The 23,420-nt window shown below is 58.5% G+C and overlaps 2 protein-coding genes across 2 annotated transcripts in view; one reads left to right on the forward strand and one right to left on the reverse strand.

Moving 5' to 3' along the window:
- Positions 1-4,249, forward strand: part of ADPRHL2 (ADP-ribosylhydrolase like 2) — a 4,602-nt gene extending 353 nt beyond the window's left edge. Inside the window, exons 2-6 of the mRNA XM_004679432.2 lie at positions 1,906-2,002; positions 2,212-2,419; positions 2,512-2,696; positions 2,880-2,980; positions 3,407-4,249. Coding sequence (XP_004679489.1) covers positions 1,906-2,002; positions 2,212-2,419; positions 2,512-2,696; positions 2,880-2,980; positions 3,407-3,699 — 884 coding nt within the window. The 3' untranslated portion in view covers positions 3,700-4,249. The remainder of the gene's footprint in view (positions 1-1,905; positions 2,003-2,211; positions 2,420-2,511; positions 2,697-2,879; positions 2,981-3,406) is intronic.
- Positions 4,250-5,402: 1,153 nt separating this feature from the next.
- COL8A2 (collagen, type VIII, alpha 2) overlaps positions 5,403-23,420 on the reverse strand; it is a 21,567-nt gene continuing 3,549 nt past the window's right edge. The window contains exons 2-3 of the mRNA XM_012722793.1: positions 9,957-10,174; positions 5,403-9,428 (exon numbers count right to left, since the gene is read on the reverse strand). Of these exons, the coding sequence (XP_012578247.1) occupies positions 7,510-9,428; positions 9,957-10,158 (2,121 nt within the window). The 5' untranslated portion in view covers positions 10,159-10,174 and the 3' untranslated portion in view covers positions 5,403-7,509. The remainder of the gene's footprint in view (positions 9,429-9,956; positions 10,175-23,420) is intronic.

The following is a 23,420-nucleotide window of genomic DNA, read 5'->3' on the forward strand; positions in this document are numbered from 1 at the left end:
GGGAGGCCGGGGGCGCGGAGGCGACCGCCGAGGACGGCCGGCGCCCGATCTGGGTGGCCCGCGAGCGGGTCTAAAGCCGCCCTCAGCGTCGTTCCCCGACCGGAGGGATGGCGACCCCATCCTCTCTGCCGAGCCCGGGCGCCTCCTAAATTGCGCCCCGTCGCCGCTGTCCGCCAGCCGCCTGCACCGGCCTTCCTCAGCTCTCTCCAGTTGGTGCACCGCGGGGTCCAGGCTCCGTGATCGAGGCCGCCCCTTGTGAGCCGGCGGGTCTGGCGTCACCCTTCGGATGCAGCCGGTGACTGGGGCCCCGTCCGCCACCCGCCTGCTCTGCGCTCAGTTCCTCGTCGGGTTTAAATGCGGCCGGGGATGGAGGACAAGAAGAATAGAAGGGAAGAGGGGCGTATTCAGACCCCCTGAGAACCTCCATGGATAAGAGCCAGAGAGGGGACCGGTTTGCAAGGAAAAGCGGAGGGGGTGGGTGGCAACAAAACCTGAGCAGCGAGATTCAAGCCGAAGACACTGGTGTGTCCCGGTGAGAAGTTACGGAGCGGAGTGGAAGCCTGGATTCAGGGGAGCATTTCAGGTGCCCACTGGACCCGAGTGGATGCAGAGAGAAACTGAAAATGACTGAAGGGAAGGAGAGAGATGAGCTATAGCTGAGGTGAAGACAGAGGCAAGGATGGTTTTTAATTTCATTTAAGGTTTGATGTGAAGGTGAGGGGGGAAAGTATTGGATGTAAGTGGCAGAAAACCCTACTCAGAGTTGCTTGAAGCAGCGAGCACGAATTGCCTGGCATAACTGGCACACTCAGGGCCAGTCCGGATTTAAGTGGAGCTGGATCCGGTTCAGCCTGTCCTCAGGACTCAGTGCCTCTCGCCCAGATCTGCTTTCCCGATTGGCCTGGGGGCAACCCCGTGGGCTGCCAGCTCAGCACTGCCAGCAAAGGTCTGCTTTCTTGGCCCAGCCCCAGCCCAGGCCCCAGACTGGGTCTGGCAGCCCGGCTTAGCCACAGGGCCATCTCTGAGCAAGGTGTGCTGTCTGGCTGGGCTAGCAGTGGGGTCAGCTCCGTGCCCGAGACCCTTGGGCTGAAGATGGGAGGCTGCAGGGACCACAGGAAGGGAAAAGGTGCTGCCCCACTGTGCAGGGAGAGGCTGAGAGGACAGGTCAGGGGGCAAAGGAAGAACGAGGTCCCAAGACAGCTGCACCTGGGGGAGACTGGACTGGACATGCCTCAGAGGGAGACTGGAGAGCGCAGCTGCCAGTAGGTGGCCGTGGGCCGCCCTCCCTGGGGAAGCAGGGGGCCAACGGGAGCCACTGCCCACTGGGTCGGGAGTATTAGGACATAGGAGAGCACCCACTGGGCAGGGTGCTTCATTCTCTGTGAGCATCATTTCCCTCTGGTAAACCAAATCCCTGGTCAGCCTATGGGAGGTCCCCATCTACCGGGTGCTGGTCCCAGTAGGAGTGCCAAAACAGTGCTTCCAGGCCGCAGCTGGGGGGGTGGGGAGGGAGCCACCCCCTGCCAGGCAGAACCCAGGGTTGGGTCTGGGGCAGGGGGTCTGTAGGGGAGCAGGGGGTGTGAGTGGTGAGGAGGACAGGACTTGTGAGTTTGGATCTCATCCTGAGGAGAGACAGCCCATGGGTCTGTGGTAAAGGGATTGGGGTGCTCTGGTGGCAGGTGGGGCAGGGAACAACACATCTGGGGTGAAACCACTCCCTTCAATCAGTGCTGTAAACCCATTACCTCAAAAAAAGGTTAGAAAGGGTTAGAAAAAAATGACTGAGTGAAGAATTTTTAAAAACCTCAAGGCGAGAGAGTCTGATGTGGGCCTCCTAGAAAGGAGAGAACCGCCGCAGAGCTGCCTCCAGCCCTGCACTCCCCCCCCCCCCGCCCTGTCCTGCAGAGGCCCTGTACTACACTGACGACACGGCCATGGCCAGAGCCCTGGTGCAGTCCCTGCTGGCCAAGGAGGCCTTCGATGAGGTGGACATGGCTCACAGGTGAGGGGCTTGATGGTGGGGCGAGGCAAACCAGGGGCGGTGCAGTTATTACCCCTCGGCCAGAGCAGTGATGTCCTTCATGCTGGGACCCCACCTAAAAGGGACAGCATTGCCGCTGAGGCTTCTTAGGGCCCAGGGCTGCCTCTTCCCCAAACCAGCCAGAGGGCCTCTCTCTCCTCTGTGTCCTGATTCTGGCTCCTCTCCTCTAGATTTGCTCAGGAGTACAAGAAAGACCCTGACAGGGGTTATGGTGCTGGAGTAATCACCGTCTTCAAGAAGCTCCTGAGCCCCAAGTGTCGCGATGTCTATGAGCCTGCCCGGGCCCAGTTTAATGGCAAAGGCTCCTATGGCAACGGCGGTGCCATGCGGGTGGCCGGTGTCTCCCTGGCCTACAGCAGTGTGCAGGAGGTGCAGAAGGTAGTCCAGACTGCGGGCCCGGGCTCCCTCCCCCCCTGCTCTGGGCTGGGCTCTGTGACAGCAGGTCTTTGCCTCCACTGCCTTTGCCCTAGTTTGCCCGGCTCTCGGCCCAGCTGACACACGCCTCCTCCCTGGGTTACAACGGCGCCATCCTGCAGGCCCTGGCCGTGTACCTGGCTTTGCAGGGTGAGTCGTCCAGTGAGCACTTCCTCGAACAACTCCTGGGCCACATGGAGGAGCTGGAGAGCGATGTCCAGTCCATCTCGGATGCCAGGGAGTGAGTAGTGGGGTGGAGGCAGGCTGCAAGCCTTGGTGAAGGTGTGCGCGCGTGTGGGCGGTGGGGTGGGTCTCTGACATGGCCACAAGCTGAGACCATCTTTAATTGAGCACTCTAAGGAGGGGTAGGAAGAAGCCCCTGGGTCTCTCAGGGTCCCAGGGGACAAATCTCTCCACACCTCAGGTTGGGCATGGAGGAGCGCCCATACTCCAGTCGACTGAAGAAGATTGGAGAACTTTTAGGGCAGGACTCGGTGACCAGAGACGAGGTGGTTTCTGAGCTAGGTGGGTAGCCGCCTGCCCGTCACCCTTCAGGGTCAGCACTGGGTGGGAAGGGCAGCCACCCCTCCCCCACACACAGGGTTTTGCCTGGGGCTGCAAAGCCTTCCCGTCAGTCCCTGGGTCCTTGACAGGTTGGGAGCAAAGCACCTTCTTCCTCTAGGGCTAGAGCACTTTCACTCTGACAGATCACCGTCCCGAGAACTGGCAGCAGGCCACCATTGCGGGGTAGCACTGCCACTATGGGCGCTTTGCAGAGTGCTTACTTACGTGGTTTCTTTCCACGCTCACGCCAGTGCTGGAAGAGTCGCTCCATATATTCATCCTCTGCAAAGCCTGACTGAAGCTGAGTGTTGACTTGTCACCTAACACAGGAAGCCTGGGGTCCAGGGGTCGGGCATGTCAGGTTCCCGTAATCTGCTTTCCCCGCAGGGAATGGCATTGCTGCCTTTGAATCTGTGCCCACTGCCATCTATTGCTTCCTGCGCTGCATGGAGCCTCACCCAGAGATCCCCTCTGCCTTCAATGGCCTCCAGAGGACTCTCATCTATTCTATCTCACTTGGTGGGGACACGGACACCATTGCCACCATGGCTGGGGCCATTGCTGGAGCCTATTACGGGATGGAACAAGTGCCAGAGAGCTGGCAGCAAAGTTGTGAGGGCTATGAGGAGACAGATGTCCTGGCCCAGAGCCTGCACCGGGTCTTCCAGAAGAGTTTGTGAGGGCCACAGCTGCTGGGGCTACTTCATGTCTACCAGGACCAGCTACAGCTCAAATCAGAAACCCTGAGTCTCCTGGGGCTTGGCTCCCTGTCCTGGCCTTCCTGCAGGTGGGCAGAGAGCACGCTGGGGCTGGGTTCTCTCTGCAAGGGTCACTGAGATGACGAGTGAGGGACCTCTGTCTGCCCTCCCATATTGGGTTTCTGGCTTGTTGCAGAGCCTTGGGCACTCCTCATTTCTCGGTGATACATAAGGGACCAGAGAGCTTTTATTTTGGAAGGGTACTTGTGGCATTCTTCTATCCAGGATGTGGTGGGGGGGAGGGGGAAAATGACCTGCAGTAGCATCCTTTCTCCTTGTTGGTATTTAACCATTTTGTCAGAAGCCTGTCTTTGACCAGACAGCGCCCCCCCCCCCAAGTGGTATGTTTCTGTGGATCATGGAGATGGGCACTTGAGTCTGGCTCATCTAGACAGACAACTGGCCCTTGGCTGCCATGGGGCTTGTTAGCAGCTTCTGGTGGAAGTCACAGAGCAATAAACAGTTTTCTGTAAATCCCTCTCTGGCTCCTGAGTTTCTCCTCTGCCTTAAGTGGTTTCTCACCCCTTAGGCATCTGGACCTTCTGTGCCTAAAGCCTGTCTCTCTGGGCTGCACACTCCTAGGAGCTGGGAACCCGGCAGGGAGCGCTGTGCTGCCAGTCACCAGGCCTGGTTGGGGGGTTTGCTCTTGGCGGTCCCTGAACAATAGGGGCAGGAACGAGCCAGATTTCTCTGCTCCCGGGTCCTGACTTCTTCCTGGGTTCCCAAATAGGACCCAGGCCAGCTGGGGCAGGAACAGACACTGCAGATCATGAAGAAGGCATCCTCTGTTATCAGCTTACATTGTGGGGCCATAGGGGTGGGTTGTGGGGGGACATCATCTCATGCCCTAGGTGGACTGAAGGCTCACTCTGTGCCACATTCTGTATCTCAAACCCCAAAGGCCATGTTCCACAAGGAATTTGAATCCGATCCATTTTGAAGGAAAACTGAAAGGGAGCACCTCCCCTCAAATTTCAGGGGTATTCCTGGACCCCACTTCCAGCCTCAATCACAAGAGAAGCATGCCCAGCTCCCTAGCTACCCTCAGGATGCAGGATTATTGGCCAGGTCTGATTTTAGCCAAGATGAACTTCTAGGGCACACCACAGGAATTTTCATGCACGGATTGTCTGTGGTCCACCGTCTGGCCCCTCGCTGCCAAGCATGGCGGGTTGGGGGTAGGTGCTATCTGTCCAGAACAGCACCCCTGCCCTGCCTTGAGTGTTGGCCCCCTGCCCCAACCCCACCCTCAGGAGCAGAGATTCACGATTTCATTCATAATTTGTATCAGATGTTGAAATTGGCCCTTGAGATCCTGTGCTGGCTGTCATGCTCCAGTACTCTTGAGAGCTTGCAGGAATGTTCCAGGGAAGGGCGATCTTTCCCAGCTCCAGCCACTGCCTTTGGTTCTTAAAATGCCTCTTGGCATTTACTTGCAGCTTAGGAGCATGAGGCAGTTCTGATGTAGACAGAACCAGTGGCTGGAGAGCTGTGGGGGGGTGGAAGGAAGTTGCATGCTTCTTGCAAGAAGATGGCCCAGAAGAGCTCCCTGGGTGCCTCGGAAACCCAGAGGGGGTGACACCTCTGCATCAATGCCAGCTTCATCACTGTGCTGTTTTTACAACAGGTTTTATTGAGGTGTGTCAGTACAGTCAGTACCATTGTTTTTCTTTTCAAAAACAAGTTCCATCTTCTTTGACTCCCGAGTGCATTTTTCCCAAATCCTCTGTGACACGGGGCACATGGTAAGTATGTAGAAACTAAGCTTCTTAATGAGGTTAGAAATGACACAACTAATGGAAAACACTTCAACCTTAAAATGTTAGAAATCAGATAAAAAAGGCACAAGGTGATGTAGTTTTCATTGATAAAACCTGATGTCATTTAGCAAAGCTAGTCAGTTAAGTGGACACCTGGACCTAAAATCCCATAAACCTTTCAGAAATACCTATAACCCTCCCCAAAGGCTTTAGGAATGACATTTTGCAGAAGCTCAGTTTTGTTTCTGGGAACACTCCTGGGCTCCTGGGCGCACTCGGAGAGAAGGGCCCCTCCCTAACAGGTCAGATGGCTGTGCCCCTTGCCGGGAAGGAGGCTGAGCAGGGGGCCCCACAGGTAGTGTTTGAACTTTTAGACCTTTTGGGTGGAGGGGGGTAAGAAATCTACATGAACCCCAGCTGAAGCCTGTTCTTAGAATGTCACGAGCAGATTTGGGTTTTCACTTCTTGTTTTGAAAATTAGTGAGCAGTCAACAGGCTTGTGTTTGGAGCTGGGCAGGAGCAGGTCAGGAGTCAGCAGCCACCCTCCATTTTCAGCAGAGGCAGCCTGGCCTGGGCCAGAACTGGGGCCCAGCCACAAGATCCCACCCTGACCACTTGGTGTTCAGGAAAGTGGGCTGGCCTGAGGGAAGGCAGGGAGCTGGACCAGAGACCCCAAGCCACGGAGAAAATGGCCATCTTGAGTCAGCAACAGTGCTCCCTCCTGACCCCTGCATGTATCCCATTTTACCCACCCTGCTGGAGCCAGGGCCTGAGGGCTGGGAGGGGGACTCTGTCCCGCAAGGGAGCTCTGATTGGAGAAAGTGGCAGAACCATCCAGAGCCAACTTATTTCAAAGGGGCCCGTTGGTACTCTTTCTCCAAGCCTCAGCCTCCTGGGCCCTAATCCTGCTTAGAACAGGAAATTGGAACCAGAGGACGGAAGGAGAAGAAGCCCCCACAGATTAACCCTTCTAGTCGACACACAGAGGCACCATGTGGCTCTGATTAGGGAAGAGCAAGCAGCACCTCCGCCATCTCCCGGCTGTGTGCACCTTGTTCTGAAGGCCAGACAGAGGCTCTCTGCCTCGGGGATGCCGGAGTGGGTGGAAAGGTTCCCTTGCAATTCGGCCCTTTCCCCCTGCCCACTCTTGGTCACTGGTCACGCCTTGTCCAACTTCTGGTTGTAGAGCCCGTGTGGGTGCCCTGGCGCTGGGCAGCCAGAGTTGGTGGAGGCAGCCTGGGGAGTGAAGATAAGCCGCGGGGCTGCCGTTCTGCCCAGTCCATGCCCTGCCTTCTGACAAACCACTTTGCTCGTGGCTGTGCTGGAGCAGTGGAATGGTTCTGCCCCTGCGGAGGGCCACAGGAAGGCCTGGTATGCACGCCCCGCCCCCCAGGGAGTGGCCACCTGGATGGTATCTCTCCCCCCTCCCCACTAGGGGGTTAACAAAAACTCTTCAGGGGACTACCCAGGTGTGCTGGCGGTCCTGGGGGGACCTGGGAGAGGCCCAGCCTAGAACTGAGGGAAGCCATGCCCCATTCCTTGAACTGGAACCAGCTGAGGGTCAGCAGGAAGGCAAGAGCTGGGAATATGTCTCAGGGGGCACTGGGAGGGGAGCTTGGCCCCCTCAGCTCAGACTCTAGCACCTCCTTGGCCACCCGGCTGAGCTCAGGACTCCAAGGGCAGGTTCTCCAGGAGCTGGGCTTGGGGTCCTGGGGCCCCTGCCTATAAGCCCCGTAGGGTGAGGTGCAATCCCAACCCTGCAGAGACACGGGGGAGGGGAACACAGGCCAGTCTCTTCCAGAAACCACCTCAGCCGCTCCTGAAGGGAAAATCCAAGTCAGTCTGCTTGGGTCCAGACTGCAGTCGCCTCAGTTCAGCCTTCAGTGTTTTCTTTTAAATGAAAGTTCTTGGTAACTGAAAAGGTCTCTCTACCACTAAAGAGGCGGCGGCCAGGGCAGCAGCACCCCTGGGGTTATGTAGGGCAGAGCAAGAATCCTGAAAAGGAGGAGTGGATGTACTCGGTGGAGTAGAGGCCGTTGGCCTGGTCCGAGGGCATCTGCACCCAGACCTGGTCGTTGGGCCGCAGCTGCAGCACCGCCCCGCCTGACGCCTGGTCCAGGTAGCCCTTCTTGTATTCGTCATAGGTGTAGGTGGCTGGCACGTTGTTCTTGTACAGAGCCACCCACACGTTGGTGCCCTTGACATGCACGTGGTAAGCAAAGTAGTAGACCCCGCCCACGGGGCAGGTGAAGATGCCAGTGGCCGGGTTGTAGCCGCTGTGGCCGTTGTAGAGAGTCCGATCAAATTTAACAGGCATCCCCGAGGCGGGAAAGGGTGAGGTGAGCACAGCGGTGAAGGCCGGCGTGGTGTGGGCCGACAGCTCACCCAGCCCCAACTGTGGCCTGCCTCCCTTGCCCAGCACAGCGCCCTCCACGCCACCACTGGGCAGGTGCAGGCCAGCAACGCCAGTCTCGTCCAAGGCCCCAGGGGCACCGGGGGGCCCAGGAGGCCCGGGGGGCCCAGGAGGGCCCGTGAGTCCTGGGGAACCTGGGACCCCAGGGGGCCCTGTGGGCCCAGCCATGCCAGGTTCTCCCACTTTCCCCTCTCCAGGCGCCCCAGGCAGGCCTGGTTCACCCTTCAGGCCTGGCAGACCCTGGGGGCCAACAGGGCCAGCTGGGCCTTGGAGTCCTGGGATTCCGGAGGGGCCCCTCAGGCCAGGCTGCCCAGGGAGCCCCAAGTCACCCTTCTGCCCCAGGGCTCCTGCCAACCCAGGTCCCCCAGGGCGGCCTGTGAAACCTGGCTCACCCTTGGGTCCAGCTGGCCCAGGGGGTCCATGGGCTCCTGGAAGCCCCCTCTCTCCTGGGATCCCAGGTTTCCCAGCCAGGCCACTAGGCCCCTGATCACCTCGAATGCCAGGCACCCCTGGGGGTCCCCCAGGTCCAGTCTCCCCCTTAAGCCCAGGAGGGCCACGCCTGCCAGGGAGCCCTGCAGACCCGGGAAGTCCCGGAGGTCCTCCAAGGCCCTGTGGGCCCTGCTCCCCTGGCTCCCCATCCTCCCCAGGCTCACCCCTGTCCCCCAAGAGCCCTGGGACCCCAGCTGGGCCCCTGTCCCCCTTAGGGCCTGGCAGGCCTGGCATTCCATAGCCAGTGGGACCTATCAGGCCAGGGGGACCTCGGGTCCCTGGTTCCCCTTTGACCCCTACTGGGCCCTGTGGCCCTGGCACTCCTGCTGCCCCTGGTACCCCCACCCCATCCACCCCAGGGGACCCTTTTGGGCCCAAAGCACCTGGCTCCCCCCTGGGCCCTGGTACCCCAGGAGGCCCAGATGCACCCTTATTTCCAGGGGCCCCAGGAAGCCCATCCAAACCTGGTTTGCCCAAGCCAGCTGGACCAGGGAGGCCAGGGGGTCCAGGGGCACCCCCCTGCCCTGGGGCCCCAGGCAGCCCTGGCTGGCCCACTCCATTATCCCCCTTGAGACCTCGATCACCTGGGGGACCAGGCTCCCCCTGAGGCCCTGGCTCCCCACCAAATCCTGGGGGCCCTGGAACCCCCTGGGGGCCTGGTTTTCCAGGGACAGCAATGCCTGTGGGCCCAGGGAGGCCAGGGGGTCCTGGAGGCCCCCGGAGGCCTTGGTCCCCTCGTATCCCTGGCTCCCCCCGAAGCCCAGGCTGCCCTGGAGGTCCAACCTTGCCTGGGAGCCCAGGAGGACCAGCTTTGCCCATCCGGGAGAAGCCAGGGGGCCCGGCAGGGCCGGGTTGCCCATGCAGACCTGGCTTTCCAGTGCCTGGTTTTCCGGGGAAACCAGGAGGGCCAGGAGGCCCCCGAGGCCCAGGCTTCCCAGGGGGGCCAGGCTCTCCTTTTAGGTCCATCGGCAACAGTGGTAGAGGCATTTCTGAGAGAGAGAGAGAAAAGGGGAAGTCAGGCTGGGATGGTGGGAACCAGACACCCAGCTACCCACGCCCCACTCCTACGTGAGGTACACTGGTAAGACAAGGCTCTCAATCTGTTATCAAGACCATGCTCCCTGCCGTCATGGGAGAGGGAGTTCAGAGGTGAGCCAGTGATCATCTTGGGGGCTAGCCCCCTACCCAGGCTGGGCTTTCCCAAGAACTTGGGGTGACTCATCCCTGGTTGACCTGGGGACAGGATGACCACCAGGTGGCACCAACATCCCTCCTTCAAACCAGTCAAAACATCTCCCCCCCCCCCCCCCCCGTTCCCTCCCATCCTGAAGACCACTGCACCCCGATTCTGGGCACTGTGGGCCCGGAAGCCCCTGAACCAGCATCAGGAGTTAAAAATGAAGATAAATGACAAAGTAGTGGGGATTGAGGGGCTGGGCTGGAGAGCCTGTGAGCAGCGGGGAGGGAGTTAGGGAGTCAGGCCTGTCTGAGACATTAGGGGGTAGGGAGGTGCTCACCCAGGTACTGGCCCTTGCCCTCTCGGAAGGGCGGCCCCACGGGTCCTTTGTGCATGGGCTGCACGTACTTCACCGGCGCGTAGCCCGCTGCCCCACCAGCCCCACCACTGGCGGCTGGCCAAGGCCCAGACCCCAGCAGCAGCAGCAGCAGCAGCAGCAGCTCGGGTGGCAGCGGAGGCAGGGGCGCCAGAGCACCCCGCATGGCGTCCCAGGGTGTGCTGCAGGGAGGAACCGAGAGGGGCCATCAAGTGAACCCCTTGGTGGCTTGACACCAGACCCAGGGCTCACAACAATGTAGGTATTTTACAAGCAAATCCCAGGTGTCAGTGTGTAGAAGTTACCTCCTAACCTCCCCAGCCCTGCCAGACCCACCACCGTCGGCTGGGGGCCCTGCCCAGAGCGGCAGCCACCCCCAACCAGCCTATCGAGAAGACCCTGCCAGAGCTGCCCCATCCTTGGCACACTCCTGCCAAAACCTTGGGCAATAGCACCCGCCCCCACTGACTGGGCCAGCTCTGCCAGGCGGTGGGCTCCGCAGTCTGGGGACAGGCACTCACTCAAAGCCCCCAATGCTTCACCATGTTGACGCCCACCTGGGACTCCCCACTGCCCTCAGGATCAAGTCCATGGTGCCTAACATGGCACCCAAAACCTTTTAAAGCTAATCGGTGCCTGTGTCTCCAGCTCATCACCTAGCCCCTTCTCCACCTCTCCTCCCCCACACCTGCCCCAGGACAGAACTCCTGCAGCTCCCAGACCCTGGGTGGCCTCACCCCTCTGGACCTTTGCAGCCTCTAGTTCAGCCTGCAGTGTTCTTTCCCTCTCCTGTTCCTCCTTCAAGGAAGCTGTCACCCCTTCTTTATAAAGTCAGCCCCTGGCTCCTGTGTGTCCCAACCTAGTCCTGTCACAGCATTTAGCTCCAGAAATAAGAGGCAGGGGCTGCCCTGCGGCCTCGGGGTTAAGTCGCAGCGCTATCACCACTATCACCGACATACCGCCTAAGTGCCATTTCCCACCGGGGGTGACCCACATGGCCCAGCAGACTTGTGGTCACCGGCTGCTCCCCTCAGCAGTGTTTCAGTAGATCTACTTGTTCTGCTCCCCGCTCTGTCTCTGGTGAACTCTCTCATCCCCCTGCACCTCTGGCCTGCACCCTAGTTCTTGTATGCATATAAATCAATAAATAAAACCTTAAAAAAAAATAAGAGGCAGCAGGGCCACTAGATGCAAAGCCCGCCGGGGTAGCTTGCGCAGGAGGCTTCCACTCCGAGCCTCATTCTCCTCTGCAAAATGGGGTGGCACGTCCCACAGACAGAGCAGGACTGTTGACAGCAGCATTCTTCACAACAGCCACAAAGTAGAGACCTGGGGGGCAGGGGCGAGTGCGGCACACCCCGGACCCCGCAAGGCTGACACAGGCCGTGACAGACACGGCTCCGTGTCCAGTGTCCAGAACAGGCCAGTCGCCAGAGGCAGAAAGCAGACTGGTGGTCGCCCGGGGAGGACCAGTGGCTCCACAGTACTGGGCTTCCTCTAGGGGTAAGAAAACGTCCCAGACTTGACTGTGGTGACGGCTTTGAATACATGTTTAAAAACTGAATTGCACCCTGTAAGTGGGCCAAGAGTATAAACTGTAAATCACACCTCAATAAGATGTTATTTTTAAACAGTGGGCTAGCAACCAGTTTCTCAGGGTCACTGTAAAGGTTGGAGGTATGTCTACCGCTCGGTGGGCGCCCTCCAAATCTGAATGGGGGATTAGCTGGCACTGTGCACCCCCAAGGGGAGCCCCACGTCGCTTCACACCCCTGCTCTGAGCTCCCCTCAACCCACCCAGGGACTTCACTGAACCGGCACCTGGCTCCCTGGAGAGACTTGGGGGTGCCTGTGGGGAGCAGAGCCCTCTCCAGAACCAAGCTGAGTCTGGGGTTACACTCAAGGTTGGTCCAAAGTCAGTGTCACAGGGAGCTTGGCAGGACTGAGGGTGAGGCTGCCAGCCCAGCTCCTGGGTGAGGCTCCAGCCCAGACGTGCCAGGCACAGGCCGTCTGCTCTGTCTGCCCCGCGCTTCACGCCAGGACTCCAGAGCCAGGTGAAGGCGCCCACAGGCCCGGGAACCGCCCTCCTGTCTCATCCCTGTGTCTTCCCTTCCATCTGCACTCATCCCCGTGACTCACACGAGAGAAGGGGGAGCTGGGGGAAGCCCCGGACCAGGCAGCACCTAAACCAGGCAGTCTGACCTTGAGCCCCAGGCCTCAACCACCATACCCTCCCACCTCTCTGGGGCCACCTGAGTTGAGGGCTCAGTGGGTAGGGGGTGAGGTTGTTCACACCACCTAGCAGGGGTAGGGGAGTGGGGAGCAGGCAGAGAGAGCAGAGCGTACAGAGGGGAGCAGGGACAGCAGGCAGCAGCTCTGACCTCGGGATCAGAGGCCCCGGCACCACCTCTGGAGGACAGCCCTAGCCTCTGGGGGGCTGACTCTTCCCTATATAGAGCCAAGCCAAGGCCTCGCCAGGGGTGGACAGTGGTGGAGGCAGCCTCAGCCCGGCTATGAGGGTGGTGCAGCACAGGCAGGCTGAGCACCCCAGGAGCGCCCCAAGTCTTAGTTCGGAGTCCAGGCAGGCTCCTCCAGGAGTGCACTACCTCTCATTCCTCCTTGGCAATGCAGGGTCTCGGAGAGGACAGCACCCTGCCTCATCCCTGGGGCTCCCTTGCCCTACCTCAACACCTCCCCATCAGAATGGTCTGAAGTGGCTCCTGGCCCGTGTTCTTCTGGAGTGAGGCATGAGTGAGACGCAGCTCCCACTGGCTGCGACGAACCCGGGGCCAGGCCTGGGCCTGGAATTCCTACCCAGGAGGGAAGAACCACCGTGGCTTCCTTTCTCCAGATGAGCAGCCTGATGCTTAGAGAGTTAGGGACCCAGGATTTGAGCAGAGGTCTGTTAAGAACCTGAGCTTTAAAAAAACAAAACAACCTTTCTTTATTTGCAACTAATACCATTATCTACAAAAAAATTCTAAGAAGGCTACAAAAGACTCACGAGGACTAGTAAGTAGGTTTAGCAAGTAGCTGAGCGCTTAACCACTGTCACATAGGCCTGTGGGAGAGGGAGGGCAGAGCGCCACAGAGCTGGCAAAAGCTTGGCAGAAAGAGAAGCAAACCGAGAGTCTCCTCCAGCTCCAGCGCCTGTGGGTTTGGGGGGGCGGTATTACTGCAGCACTTGGGGGGAGGCTGGCACGTGCCAGCCTGAGTAGGGTGCCGGGAGTGGGCGCAAGCACGTAGCCAGAGACGGGGTATGCTGAGCCCGTTCGAGGGGTGCTAATAGAAAAGGTGTCTCCTCGAATGTGATGACACGGCAGGTCTAGGGGGTGAGGCACCCCCAACCCCAGCCCCCTCAGAGTCCGTGGTGCCCGGGCATCTCTGAGCCCCTGCCTCCTTTTCACAGAAGCCTCTTTCCCAGCCCCCCAACCCTTCACACGCACCCCAGGCTCCCTGAGCCTCTCTGGCCTCTGCCTGCTGGTTCACTGTACTGCTTCTCCACGTCGCTGTTCCTTATTCTTGGGCAGCTGGGAAGCCGAGCGGACCCCTCCCTTGAGACTGAGGCCTGCCTGGGGGCTGGGTGTCGGGCACCACACTGTTTCCTCCTCAGCTCTTCTCTACCGACCACACCCGCCACGCGCAGCCCAGGACTTGGCTGGCCCACGGTGATGCTTGCTAGATGTTCAATGAACTCGCCTCACCACCTAATTTAGAGATCACCCCAATAACCCAGCCTGCAAAGACATGTCTCACCGGCCCAGGAGCCCCCTCCCTGGCCAGGGGGTGGGGTTGGTGTCAGCGAGAATGGGAAGAGGTAGGGACAGTCCAGGACTTCAGCCAAGGACTTGGGGCACCGAGCAGAGGCCCCAGCGGGAGGCCAAGTCAACCCCTGCTCCTGTTCTCCCTGCAGGCAGTGGTGGCCCAGCAGGGTGTCGCGGGCAGGGGGCCCTGAGCTCCAACCTGCCTCTGCTGTGTGGCCTTGGGCCACCACCCTCTCCGGTGACCTCTTGAAGGCAGGCGGGAGTGAGGGAGCGGAAGGGGCTGGCTGGCAGGGGCACGAGGTGGGATTCTTAAGGAGACGCTGAATCAGGCGATTGAGCAGCGGCAGCAGCGGGGCAGGCCGGGTGTTTGGACAGCTGCAAGTCCTTAACGGGGATTTCCCCCCTTTTCAACAAATCCCCGTAAAACAGCATTTTGTCCAAGTCAGCGATTTGCGGCCGCCGGGCTCCCCGGGCGCCAAGGAGGCCGGCTAGGAGCTGCGGCGCTCCGCTCGGGCGGCAGCATGCGGGGAGGGCGGCGGCTTTGCGGGAAGAAGTGGCCAGAGCAGGCCCTGGACCCGCTGCCAGAGAGGGGAAGGGCACCAGCTAACGGTGGCTCTCCCCCGCCAGTCTCTCCCAAGGGTCCTGTCCCGGAGACCACCAAGGAATTTAGAGCCCCGTCCCCGCCCCCTGCCCACCGCGGGGATGAGCTCACTGCCGTCCAGAAGGAAGGAGGGGTGTGAGAGAGGGGTCCCAGGCCCCCTGCGGGTGGTGACTGGATCGCCCCACGCAGGTTCTGGTGCCTCCAGGCCCCCAGCCCGCCCCACCCCACAGGGCGGCTGCTGAGGAGCAGTGGGGAAGCGCCGCAGGCAGCCAAACCACAGGTATGTTAAGAGAGCTTCCTGTTGTGGAGACATTTCTGTGGATGGCTGCCCCTCTTGTCCCCGTGCCTCCTGTCTCCCGGCTCACCAGCCCTGCTCTCTGCTCTCCCTCAGTCCCTGGCTCCTCCCTCTGTCTGTCCCCCCACCCACAGCTCAGCGACCTCAACAGCATTTGTTGCTGCAGCTCTCCCCCTCAGGGGTCCGGACAAGGGCGCCCTCCTGGATCCAGGTCTCCCCTGGACTCCGGTTCCAAAACAGCTACTTGCCAGCTGGGTGATGTTGGGCAGGGACTTAACCTCTCTGAATCTCAGTGTCCTTATCTGTGAAAAGATTAACTGATGAGATGAGCCGAGACACTGGCCCCGTCAGGTACATGTCCTCTCCTCCTGCCTCAGTGACCAGAAAGTCCTCCTCTGGCTTAACTTCAACCCTTCCTGCTTCAAGGTGACATCCCCTAACCTGCTAACCCCAGTGTGACCTCCTCACACTCAGGTGACTTGCTGTTAAAGGGCAGGACCTTGTGAAATGTCCTAGTCACTTTCTGGCCTTCTAGGTCAGAAGGCTCCTGAGATGAAGCTGACTGGGGGTCACCTGGCCAACTCAGGACAGGATGGAGTTCTGCATCCTGGCCGGGAACAGAGGCTGCTCTCCTCACCCACTAGGCACAATGCCAAGCCCAGAAGCTCAACTTCTCCGGCTTCCTGAGTCCCTAACCACCCTACCCCCCCCCAACCCCACCCAGGAGAAACAGGAGAGCCCCTACCTGAATCTCAGATCAAGGGGTGTTCCACTCCCACTACCAGCCCAGAGCCCTTGCACCGCTCTCCTGGAGACCTGTCTATGCCCACCTTGCCCCACCAGAGCCTCTGGACACGTTATCCCATCCACTCGGCCCAGCCCCGCCTGGCCCTGCCACCCACATCTCTCTTCAGCTTTTCTCAGCCAAGTTTCTTGAAAAAATGGTCTCTACACACCCCACCAGCTTCCTCCTCCCCCTCACCCCGTGTTTTCCCTCCCCAACACTGAGTCCCCTTCTGACCTGCTTTCCTTCTTCCTGGAAAGGATCCCCAGATTCTTTGCTGCTCCTGTCCTCTGCCCCTCTGCAGGCCCAGGCCTGCCCCAAGCAGCAGGCTCAGCCTCGTCTCTCCCAGGGTGCCACCGCCAGCTCTCCCCAGCTCCCACTGTTCACCCTATCACCAGGGCGCAGCATCTCTCTCCAGCTAACCTCTCCCCTAAGCCCCAGACTCTGAGCATTGCCAACTGGTCTCCCTCATACACCTCCATCCAAGCATTGCTTTACCTGGACTTGCTACCCTCCAGCTCCAGTGCCCAGACTGGAAAGCTGGACACCACTTCCAACCCATCCCCCTTCCCTTCCAGGCAGTAAGGAATTTCTCCAGCCTAAACACAGTTAGAAAAGTCTGATCTCCTTCCAGCCAAGCCAGGCCGCACTGGTTACCTTTCCTGGGTGTCTTTGTAACCAACCTGCACAACTGTACATGACACCCAGCATCTAAACCCACGACTCTCCCCCGCCTCTCTCCAATCCTGTGAACTTTGTCTCGCTACTTGTCAGTTCCTTCCCCACCTCCCCATAGTTTCTGCTTCAGTACAAACCACGTCCTCTCCCCCAGCATGGTACATCCCAGCCACTCAGCAAAGATGCGTCCACTTAAGCTGAGTCCACTTAAGCTGCTAATCTCTCCCCTGGATTATTTTTTTTAACTGATTTATTTATTTATCCATACATACAGAGCTGGGGTACAGGCCAGAGGTGCAGGGGTGGTGAGAGGATTCATCAGTGACAGAGTGGGGACCAGAACAGACAGATTGACTGAAATACACTGTGAGGGGAGCAGTGGGCGGGTCAGAAGAGGTCTTCTGCGCCATGTGGGTCACCTCCGGGGCTGGGAACTGAACTCATGCTGACGTGGCTTTAGCTTCTTAGCGCTGCGCTTTAACCCACTGCGCCACCAGGGAGGGCCCTCACCTGGATTATTTTAACAGCCTCTTTCCCACCCTCACCCCCAGCTCCTCTATTTTCCTCAATAGTCCTACAGGTATTCCGAGTGCATCACAAACGTTAATGTGCATCAGTTAAAACACGGGTTTCTGGGCCCCACCCACGGACCCCAGTTCAGCAAGCGTGAACATGGGCCTTGCCAGCACACTCCCCGGTTATGCTGATGCTGCCTGTCTGTGGGTCACACTTCAGAGCAGCCCTGCCCGTGGCCCGCTCCTGCTCTGGCTTCTCCAGGGGCTTCCTGGTACCAACATGATAAAGTCCCTGTTATTCCGCAGCCCACACAACCTCCTGGAGGAGAAAGCATACCTTAGACTGGCAAGAGGTAGACCCATGAGGCTGGGGACATTGCTGGTGAGCCCTGGCAAAGCCCTGGGATCAAGAGTGGAGGGACACGCCCTAGATCCAAGAGGTACATGCAGGAGCACTACAGCCCACTGTCCTCACCAGGTGCGCCACGCCTGTCCGTGTCCCGCCTTCATGTCTCTGTGTCACTGAACCCAGGTCCTCACCTGCCTGTGTACCCCAGCATCCCTTCACGTGTCTCTCTTCTCTCTCTGCGTCACCATCACACTTGTCTGTCCACCTCTGTCCTCTCCTGTGTCCTTGTGCCTGCGCCCCTGTCTGAGTGCCAGGCTCTGCAGCTCTCTGGCAGTCACTATGGTGCCCCGAAGCCAGCACTTATGGCCTAATGCTCATGCTAACATTGGATCTGAGTCTGCCTCCCTGACCATTCCTGAGCAGCCCCAGAAGATCTGAGGGGTGGTTTGGAGAGTCCAGTGCCCATGAACTGAGCCCTCTGTCCTTCAGGGTCACTATGGGACTCTGAGCACCTCAGATTTACTATGCAGGTATGAGGACCGCCCAGTTGCCTGGAGTCTGGAAGCCAGAGGACGGAGGGAGGTGGTGAGCCGGGGCAGGGCTACCTGGGACCCACCGTGTCACCTGGGATAGGAGCACTGCCCCTGCCCGGCTCACGTTTGCCCGCCAGCTTCAGTTCTAGCAATCTCACCCTGCAGGTAAGGCTCCTAGACCTCCGGCTCCTCAGTTCGGGAAGCAAGGTCTGGCCCTCCCTGGTGGCGCAGCGGGTTAGGACGCAGCACTGCAGGCTGCTCACAGCAACTGCAGTGTGAGTTTGATCCCCGCCCCAGAGGTGACCACATGGCGTGGCAGACCTCTCCTGGCCCGCCCGCTGCTCCCCTCAGCAGTGTACTTCGTTGGTCTGCCTGTTCTGCTCCCCACTCTGTCTGTGGTGAAGCCTTTCGCTGCCCCTGCACCTCCGGCCTGTACCCCAGTTCTGTATGCATAAATACATAAATCTTTTTTTTTTAATTATTACAAAAGTTTATTTTTACATCATTTTGCACATTTTTTTTTCCATCTCGATTGTAATCCCCGCGGGTTATAAATCTTAAAAAAAAAAAAAAAAAGGAGGTTTGATGGACAGGGCAGAATTCAACAGGCCCAGGGGGACAGATGATGATAGAACATTCCAAACGGAGCAGAGCAAACATAATAGGAGAGAAAGGGTTCTGCATAGCGGCTACCTAAGACCAGAGCACCTTGAGTGTGGAACTCAAGAGGAACAGGCTAGAGGCAGAAGTAGGTGAGATTGTTGCAGCTGGATGAAAGTCACGGACTCTCCCTTGGGAGAAAACACCCATATTTAGGGAAAAAGAGTTCACTGCACCCCTGGATTCAGACAACCCACACTTCTCAGTGTTTCCCTGCCTGCCTTTGCCTGCATGGTCCTGCCTGTCCAGCTGCCTTTCCTATATTTCTTCTCTAAGCAAACATATTGCACCCCATTTAAGACCAATGCCTCCTCCTCCAAGCAGTCTTCCTCGCCTCCCTCCAACAGAACAACTCCTCGTCCTTCTTCTTCCATCCCCACCTCACTGCTGACTGTGTTGGGCATCAAGCAGGTATTCAGTACAGACTAGGATGTTCTAGTTCCAAGCCTCAGACAACCTCACCTCTTACCCTCAGCCTCGCCCACAAGGTAGCTTCCAAGGGACCCTCCCTGAGTCCTTCTCACTTGTAAGCTGGTAGGGGCTTGGGCTGGACCTCCCTCCCCATGGGGGAGGTTCACCTCCCAGACCCCAGCCTCTCCCTGTCTCTGAAGCTAGACACCCCTCCAGCTCCCCAGGGAGGAGCCTTCTGGCAATAAGGTATCCAGGAAATAGGAACAGCCAGGACTCTTGGACCAAACGGAAGAGGCCCAACAGTGAGCTAGACCATGGCGGTCCTGGGCCCTGGGTCAGGTGGCCAGGGGACTGGCCCTTCCCTGCCAGCGACTCAGGCCTCAGCTGGCACCATTGCTCACTTCCCAGCAGAGGCCTTAAACTTCTGACCGGGACTGGACCTGGGCAGGTCCCCCTGGATACAGACACCCCCAGTCCCTACACTGGGCCAGGCCGGTGCCAGGCGCCAACCCCTCGCCTCTGGTTCACATTTGTATCCTTTTCCGGAGGCGCCACCCGCTGCTCCCGCAGTCAGCCAAGATTCCTGGGCCTTCGCGGCTTCCCCGCGCTGTGACGGTGGCGGCAGCGGCAGCAGCCGCAGGAGGGGCCCGGCTGGCAGGGAGGGGTCCTGGCAGAGAGCAGCCCAGCCACTGCACCCGAGCAGGCCAAGCAAACACAGGCTGTGCCAAAGAGCAGGGGCGAAATAGTTCACAAATGAGAAAAAGCTGCTTCCGAGCTGGGCTGGGATTTGAAAGCCCAGGCAGCAGGGAGCTGAGGTCACCTCCACGAGGGGCTGCCGGTTGGGCAGGCGCCGGGCACGGCACGCAGGCGCCATGTTAGACAGCAGCAAGCATGAGCCCACCCAGTGGGGGTGTCGGAGAGTTCTGCCCCCAGACCTAGCTTACCTTTCAGGTCACGGGGCCTTGAAGGTCCCAGCCTGAGTGAGGCCTGAGGATGAAAGAGAAACAATAAGATGCCAGGCACATGGGCTGCCTCCTGCCCTAACTCGGAGCCGGAGCCCCTGCCTCTCCCCTGGCCTCCCCCCGATGAAATGTTAGTCCCAATTTCAGTCTCTCTGGTCAGGGAACCAGATTCTGCCCCACACTCACCAACACCCTTCATTCATTTCATGCACTTGTACTGGTAGCCTGGGTGCCTGGCCCTGGGCTCCCACTTTCCTTGGGCCCTGGCTGAGAGTGTCACCTCTGTGTGCCAGCATCACAGTGGAAAACCCCCCGCTGCATCAGGGCCTGGGCAGGGGTGGCCCCTACCAACCTGAACCCCAGAGTGCTATTGGGAGAGTTCCTACTCTGAGGGGAACCAAGACTGGCCCTCTGCACACAGAAATGCCTCACTGCATGCCCTGCCCAGCTCTGACTAGCTGGGGGCATCCAGCGGGCCACCTCACACTCAGCTAAGGTCTCTAACCTGTGGGAGCACAGAGCAGGGAACATTCGTCCTCTTGAGCGTCCCCAGAAGGCTTCGTGTAGGAAGGGACACTGGAGCAGAGTAGAAGTCTGAACAGCAGACAACATAAGAAAAGGGATTTCTGGCAACGGGAGGCTGCCTTGCAGACAGGGCCGGTCCAGACACTCATAGGATGAAAGGGCAAGTAGGAGCTGAGGCTTGGGCAACAGAGTGGGGAGCCTTGATGCCACACTCACGTTTCTCTAGAAGGTCACGGGAAGCCACAGAGGCTGTTGGAATAAGGAGGGACATGGCTCTAGCCTGATGACCAGGTCTCCCTTTTCTTCCTCAAACAGCCATGATGCCCAGCTGTATGGCCGCCAGCCCTAGTCCAGGTCACACAGCTGTAGCCAGGGGAGTGGGAATGTGGGCCTGGCACAGACGTGAATCCCAGGGAGGGCATCCAGCCAGCCTACCTGGCAGGGAGGCCTCCTGGCCACGTCACTCTCCCCCAGTGGCTTGCTCGCCCCTGCTTTGCTGCCATGGAAATTCTGACATCCCAGCCCTGTCTCTCACTGCACAAGCAGCCAGAAGCCAAAGCCAGCAGTTTCTAGGCCTTTTCTCTGACTCAGTTGAGCTCTGTCCCTGACACTCTGAACAACACGCCCCAGAGATGGGTCATGAGGCTCTCTCTGAAGACCCAGCCAGGGTGGATGGGTCTGGATGGCATCCTGGATGGGGCCTGGGTAGCAGGTCTTCACCGCCTAACTCAAACCCAGTTTCTCTGGCTCCAGTCCCCACCCACACCATGAGGCTCTGAAGGGAAGTGACTTATGTTATTACATCAAGGTTTTGAAGGATGAACACGGTTTTAAGTAGGTGGTAGCAGGGAGAGGTGATCATTCCAGGCCAAGCAAACAGCATGTGTGAGTTCATGGGGATGTGAAAGCCCCGAGAATATTCAAGGGATGGAAAGAAGTAAAAGAAAATGAACAACAGATGAGCTAACTAGAGTTAACATTTATTGGGCATCTACTATGTGTCAGGCACTGTTCTGGACTCATGTCATAGATTATTTCATCCAATCCTCCCAACAACCCAGTGAAGTTGACACTTCATCTTTCCTTTTTACAGATGGGGAAACCAAAGGACAGAAAGGTTAAGTAAATGGCCCAAGGTCACACAACTCTTGAGGGGCAGAGCCTGACCTTGAACTTAGGCTGTTAGTTCCAAAAGCTTGGACTCTTAACCTCATTGTTTTATGAAAAAGATTTATTTATGCATACAAGAACTGGGGAACAGGCCAGAAGTGCAGGGGGTGAGAAGATTCATCAGAGACAGAGTGGGGAGCAGAACGGGCAGATGGACTGAAATACACTGTTGAGGAGAGCAGTGGGCAGGTCAGGAGAGGTCTGCCACACCATGTGGGTCAGCTCCCTGGCCAGGACTGAACTCATGTTGCATAAATTGCTGCACTTTAACCTGCTGCACCACCAGGCAGGACCCCTTGATGATTTGAGGGGAGAAGTGCTGTCTGGGTTCAAACTGAGAAATGACATAAATATCAAGATCGGAGTGACCCCAGGTGCACCCAAGCTGATTCGTTCTCTGTTCCCTCCAGTCATGTTACCCTTAACAACAGTGGTCTCCAGGTGCATCTTGCATCAGACATAGAACCAGCGTGATGAAATAACATTCAAGGTGTTATTTCATCACGCTCTCCCAATACCCTGTAACGCACATTGAATGCGATGCTGGCATTTCTCTACAAAGCAGTGGGAAGCCATGGAAGGTGCTGAGTGAGGAGGCCATGTGGCCACAGCCCTGGACTGCCAGGTCCCCATTTCTGCCTCAAGCAATCGTGACAGGCTCTGTCACAGGCTGTCCTATTTGACTGAGGAGGAGCATTGAGGCCCAGAGAAGTGACATCCATTCTCCAAGGTTGTAGGAGTCGGACTCCCAGGTCCTGAATCTGAACCTTGAAACTTAGGGCCTTCCCAGCCCCCAGATGGCTACGCCCATAGAAGCTTGGGTTTGCTGGAGACCTCAGGCATAGGTCCTTCTCCCCACTTCTCCACCTCCTCTAGTGCTGCCTGAACCCCTATGGCAGTGCGACCGAGCAAGCCTGGGGGACAGAGTGGGCAGCTCCCCTTGAGGGCCTCGGGACCCACTCCAGTGGGCCAGCTCCCTTGAGCCTACCAAACAGGAAGCTGGGGTGGTGGGCGTGCTCAAACAACGCCCGATCCAACTTCAATGGGACTGTTCTTAACCTCCACCCCAGCGGCCTTCCCTAATCTCCTTGAGCCTCTCTCCTGGCGACATCTCCTCCTCGTACAGAGCCTGCTGCCAGCTAAATCCCAGGCCAGACATGAGTACAACAGTCTGCAGCCCCTCTGCACCATGGGCTTTGGAGGCTGGCCAGCAGCACAGACCCCTTCCCCATCCCAGCTTGCCAAAGTGAGGTGCCGATGGCCAAGATGTGAACAATGAGCCCCTCTTAGAGGTGGCCTATGGGAGAAGTTCCCTTCTGAGCCCAACCAGGAGCAGGCTCCGGGCTGAGAGTCTTGCCTTAAAGATGCAGGTGGCGGAGAAGCACGCTATAGTCCAGGCTACCGGCCTCTCGCCAGCACGTGACCTCATCAGGCTTCTCACCAGCACGTGCGCCTCGGCAAACACCGGGAACACGTGCTGCTTCCCAGAGCGTCCGCGAGGGTTAAAGGACTCCTTTTCACACGGTGGACTTCAAACAGTGCTTGGCATACGGGAACATTCAACAAATGTTTCCTATTATTATAATAATTATCGCCACCGTGACACCGCTCGAAAGCCCTGCAACATTAGTACTATAAACCCCATCTCACAGCTAAAGAAACTGAGGCCCCAAGAGATGTCACCTGCCCAAGCTTGCCAAGGTAGGCCCTGACGGACACCCAGAATCTGGACCCAAACTGAGTGAGTCCACAGATGATGAGGACAGACCCCCAGTTCCCTGGAGCTGAAGCACAGACGGGGTGCATGGGTGGGGAGGGGGTGCTCACACTCCCTTGGCCCCTCTTCCTGACCCAGTCTCTGCAGCGCAAGCCCCTGCTGCTGCAGGAGGGGATCTGCGTTCCAGGCTAAGCAGCAGGATTTGCTGTGCTCCCGGAACTATGAGAAGAATGTCTGCAGTGAGCTGAGCGGTGGTGGCCTGTCAGAGGGAGTGTGGCCCAGAGGGAGGGAAGGAGAAGCAGCTTCCTGGCAGGGAGGGCTTCCAACTCTGGCAGGGGTGGACACCTAAGAGTCAGCCTCCAGGAACTTTCCAGAGAAGACAAAGGACCTTCCTACCCTACCACATCCATGGCTCATGTGAGGAGAGCCAGGTGCTTATGGACTGGGCGAGCCAGAGAACGCCC

Source organism: Condylura cristata, unplaced genomic scaffold (genome assembly GCF_000260355.1).
Source record: "Condylura cristata isolate star-nosed mole 26May11 unplaced genomic scaffold, ConCri1.0 scaffold00008, whole genome shotgun sequence".
Taxonomy (NCBI): Eukaryota; Metazoa; Chordata; class Mammalia; order Eulipotyphla; family Talpidae; genus Condylura; species Condylura cristata.